The 5,033-nt window shown below is 36.3% G+C and overlaps 1 protein-coding gene across 1 annotated transcript in view; it reads left to right on the top strand.

Annotated features, from left to right (window-relative positions):
- The first annotated feature begins 928 nt into the window (after positions 1–928).
- Positions 929–5,033, top strand: part of LOC108519666 (sodium channel protein type 9 subunit alpha-like) — a 44,232-nt gene continuing 40,127 nt past the window's right edge. Inside the window, exons 1-4 of the mRNA XM_017858836.1 lie at positions 929–1,236; positions 3,848–3,966; positions 4,321–4,410; positions 5,000–5,033. The exon at positions 5,000–5,033 is cut by the window's right edge and continues 95 nt beyond it. Of these exons, the coding sequence (XP_017714325.1) occupies positions 979–1,236; positions 3,848–3,966; positions 4,321–4,410; positions 5,000–5,033 (501 nt within the window). The 5' untranslated portion in view covers positions 929–978. The remainder of the gene's footprint in view (positions 1,237–3,847; positions 3,967–4,320; positions 4,411–4,999) is intronic.

Here is a 5,033-nt window from a genome sequence, read left to right as displayed (position 1 = left end):
GTATGCACATGTACCCTAGAACTTAAAGTATAATAAAAAAAAAAAAAAAGAAAGTTGAAAAACACGGTTGTGATCTTCCCTAAAGAATGCAGAGATCAGTCTGCACCCCTTTCTCTCTGCATGTTGATACTCTTTGTCTTACTTGTGGTTTGAAATGGACCCACACAAATCACACCTCATGGTCTCTTGCTGCGGTGCCCACTAATGGCTGTATCTCAAGGGAGAGAATCTGGATCAACACGGTAGTGCCCAAGAGTGGGAGCCCCTCGCCCACTCTGCTGTGACCATGAGGTTAGATCAGGTGAGGCTTTAGTTCACTGGACAGTGATCAGTATGTTTCATATAGTCCTATCCCTGGAAACACGGCAGAGACACTGAATGATAGCTAGAAACCCAAGCCAGGAGTGATTACCAGGTTGCAGTCGACTGTGTGGAGAAGGAAGGACTTCAACTGATTCTTGGAGGATGAGGGAAATTCTGACAGGCAGTGGTATGAGTAAAGGCTAAAATAAAGACTGGATCCTTTCTGAATGTTGACTAGAAAGGTGAGGGGAGCTAAAGGTCGACATGAAGAAGTTGTGGAAGCTTAGAAAGGAAGGCTTTGTGGAAAGCCTTAGATAATAAAATTTTTGCTTTAAAAAAAGGGGGGGGAATTTAGGAAAATTTATTCAGGAAATTGTCATTTTTTCCTTTAAAGCTGTGAAGTGTAAACTTCAAATTTCTGAGTATAAACATGGTTAGAAGGCATGAAAAATAAGTCCCGCCCATTGCCTGACACATAGTAGTCCCTTAACAAGCTGATAAATCTATGAACATGTTACGTTTTGTGGTTGAAACTAAAAATCTGTTTATGTTGTTATTATTATTTTTTAATGTGCCTTTCTTGGCAGGCAAATAGTTAAGTCTTAATTTCTTTGTTTCCATCCAGGCCTCTTATGTGAGGAGCTGAAGAGGAATTAAAATATACAGGATGAAAAGATGGCAACGTTGCCTCCCCCAGGACCTCAGAGCTTTGTCCACTTCACAAAACAGTCTCTTGCCCTCATTGAACAACGCATTGCTGAAGGAAAATCAAAGGAACCCAAAGAAGAAAAGAAAGACGACGATGAAGAAGCCCCAAAGCCAAGCAGCGACTTGGAAGCTGGCAAACAGCTGCCCTTCATCTATGGGGACATTCCTCCCGGCATGGTGTCAGAGCCCCTGGAGGACCTGGACCCCTACTATGCAGACAAAAAAGTGAGTTTATTTTGACTTCAGTGGTCAGTTTCTGTTGACTTCCTTCTGTATAAAAATTATTTTAAATTGAGATTAGTGAAATTTAGTGAATAACCATATCATGACGAGAATGTTAAATTAAATATATATAGAGGATATTCAGAATATGTACTTTTTCAAATTTTACATTGAAACGGGTTCTGGCATTGGCATACTACTTTTAATTTTTTTTACATCTTTCAAAATTGTTTAGTATAATGTTTAGTATAACATAGTGTACATTGTTTAGTATAATTGTTTAGCGTGACTTTTTTGGACATGACACAGTAATCTGTCAAATTTTATAGTCATACCTATTTTTTCCTGCTAATAATTAACTCTCGTGTGTATGCAGACCCAAAATCACTTAAAAGTTTTAATGCAAATGAAAATTGCTAATTTCAATTTTAAAACACCAACCTAATTCTTTTTATTAAAATTTCAAGTACAAGGTAACTTCATCTTGCCAAGACGATGTAGTAGGTTGTGATTTTTCATGTTAGTTCAGATAACATCTGGTTTATAAAGTCTCCCTGGTAATTTTGACAATCATGTAACCCTGCTCTCTCTTCACTCTCATTCTTCCCCATTTATATTTTTTCTGTATGATATGTCACATCTTGCCTTAAGTAGAGTTACTTTGTTCTTTTCATTTTTCTAGGAAGTTCCTTGAATAAAAAACTCATGCCATATGATATAGTTTCTCACTACATATTAGTTCCTTTTTTTTTTTTTTTTTGGAGACAGAGTCTTGCTCTGTCGCCCAGGCTCAGGCTGGAATGCAGTGGCGATCTCGGCTCACTTTAAGCTCCGCCTCCCGGGTTCACGCCATTCTCCGGCCTCAGCCTCCCAAGTAGCTGGGACAACAGGCGCCCGCCACCACGCCCGGTTAATTTTGTTTTTATTTTTAGTAGAGACGGGGTTTCACCATGTCAACCAGGATGGTCTCGATCTCCTGACCTTGTGATCTGCCCGCCTCGGCCTCCGAAAGTGCTGGGATTACAGGCGTGAGCCACCGCGCCTGGCCGTATTCGTCCATTTTTACACTGCTGTAAAGAACTACCTGAGACTGGGTAATTTACAAAGAAAAGAGATTTAATTTGCTCACAGTTCTGAATGGCAGAGGAGGCCTCAGGAAACTTACAATCATGTTTTAAGGCAAAGGGGAAGCAAGGCACATCTTCCATGGTTCAGGAGAGAAAGAGGAAGGAAGTGCCACACTTTTAAACCCATCAGGTCTGGTGAGAACTCACTCACTATCCTGAGAACAGCATTGGGGAAACCGCCCCCATGATCCAATCTCTTCCCACCAGGCCCCTCCCCTGACAAGTGGGGATTACAATTCAAAATGAGATTTGGGCAGGGAGGCAGAGCCAAATCATGTAAATACAGTTGCAGAAAGAATGGATGAATAATTTTTAAAAAATACAGTGTACTGAGATTTAAGACAAAAAGGGTTGTACTTGAGGACTAGGTATTAATTTTAAAATAATTTTCTATGTAAAAGTGAATTTTACATTAAATTGTATTTAGATATAACTGATATAGTGAAAGGGAACAGGGAAATGAAAGGATACCTGAAAATAATAGACTCTGGTTTGTTTTCTTGAGAGAACACTGTCACATTCAAATAAAAAGCCTGACTCACAAACTTACCTCCCGAATACGGTGAGAAATGCTTGTTGCCTGAAACCTACTGATAACCTTATATAAAACTTAGAAAATCAGTGTTTCTCAGATAATGCAAGTCATCTTCCTGCCAACGGGAGAAAAATGAGGCAGGGATTTGAACTTTGTCTTTCTAATTTCTAAGCCAATGCTTTAGGTTGTTTTAATATTTTGTTGTTACTGCTATTTGTTTTTATTTCTTAACTGAATACTAAAGCTATGGAAAAGGACACTTGTTATGGAATGGCTACAATAACATTTCAAGAATATTTGCTTCTATTCATGTCATTTTTTAAATTACCATGGTTAGTAAGTGAGGAATCCCCTTAATTTAAGTCCCCTTTAAAAGCTAATATTAGTATTATAACTAAAATAAAGAAATTGAACTCAGTGATTGGAAGAATTCTTCCAACTCTGACATTCCTTAAACTTAGGAAAATATTTTTTGAAAGAACTCATATTTTGGAACACGTGCTGCTAACCATGACAATTGCCAGCAAGTATTAAAATTCTCAAGGTTTTATGATAAAAATAATAGAGATAGCTAGTTTCTATTTGTCTTTCTTAAAATGCAATGTAATAGAAGGGAAAGAAATTGTGCTTTAAAATAACTTCAGTAGCCACAGTTATTGTTACTGTTGAAAGAACGTGAAAAATATACAATACAGTATTTTGAAAGTTCTAAGTAATACATGCTAACAAATAGCTCAATTTTTAAATTTACTATGAAGAAATGGACTTGGAATTCATTGGCCAAGGTAACATTGATAGATCATTGATGACATTGGAACCACATTGCTGGAGTCTGATGACAGTGTTTCTTCAATATCACACTGCCACGTAGAAAGGTAAACTGCTGATATTGATGTGAAAAATTGATGTTTTGGATTCTCAGTTTCATCCTGTTTTCTTTTTCCTCCTGCAGACTTTCATAGTATTGAACAAAGGGAAAACAATCTTCCGTTTCAATGCCACACCTGCTTTATATATGCTTTCTCCTTTCAGTCCTCTAAGAAGACTATCTATTAAGATTTTAGTACACTCATATCCTTTTCAAAATGATTACATCCAGTGTTACTTCATGGTGTGATTTTTGCTATTTTACTGAAATATAGATGTTACACCTTTTGCACCTTGAAAGACTCTGGTTTTAGTTCATTAATTTCAATATTATTAATATAATTTGTCATGGGTCTCAAAGAAGACGGAGAGTGGCAATATTAAGATTTTAGGATATGTTACTCTTATTTATTACTCTCTTGTTCAAAGAGACAAAATAGTCTACAAGCTCATTTAGAATTTTTTTCCAAGGAAACGTTGTAAGCATTTCAACAAGTGTCATCCTCAAATATTTCAAATTCACACTGTCATCTCTTTTTTTCCTTGATTCTAAGCTACCTTATTCAGCATGCTCATCATGTGCACTATTCTGACAAACTGCATATTTATGACCTTGAGTAACCCACCGGACTGGACCAAAAATGTCGAGTAAGTGGGTATAAGTACATTTTAATATAGTTTTGGTATTATCATTTCATCCTTTTCTTTTCCTGCTAGGAAGTTATTGCATTTATAAAGATGGGGAATCTTTATCTTCCCATGTTATATGCTTGCTTTTCTTTCATTCTTTATCTCCTCTATGGTATTAACCTGCCAGATTAGAAAAATTAGATGCTGCAGTGTTTTCTAGAAGAATGAACTCATCAGATGCTCCATCCTGTTCTTAAACATGTTACATATATTTTATTCTTGGGTGTATGTTTTATAATTATATGAATGTATTTTTAAATAATTGTTTTGGTGAATTTTTGATAGAAGCAATGTAGGAATTTTTTAGGCAGATCTGAGACCTATATTCTTAGTTATTTCAAGTATCTCTTCTTTCTGGGACTCTGATACTGACATTTTAACATTTTCTGGATAGACCTATTATAGTTTAATAGGGTGTGTCTATAAACCAACAGCCATCCTCCAATATATGTCTTCCATTGGTTAATTAGAGAAAATCAATTATAAAGATTTACATGGTGGTTGTATTCTTTTCACATCTAGTATCCCAATGGAATCTTGTGTTTAGGTACACTTTCACTGGAATATATACTTTTGAATCA

The sequence above is a fragment of the Rhinopithecus bieti genome, unplaced genomic scaffold, assembly GCF_001698545.2.
Source record: "Rhinopithecus bieti isolate Rb0 unplaced genomic scaffold, ASM169854v2 scaffold_48881, whole genome shotgun sequence".
NCBI classification, from domain to species: domain Eukaryota; kingdom Metazoa; phylum Chordata; class Mammalia; order Primates; family Cercopithecidae; genus Rhinopithecus; species Rhinopithecus bieti.
This window is presented reverse-complemented; position numbering and strand designations above follow the sequence as displayed.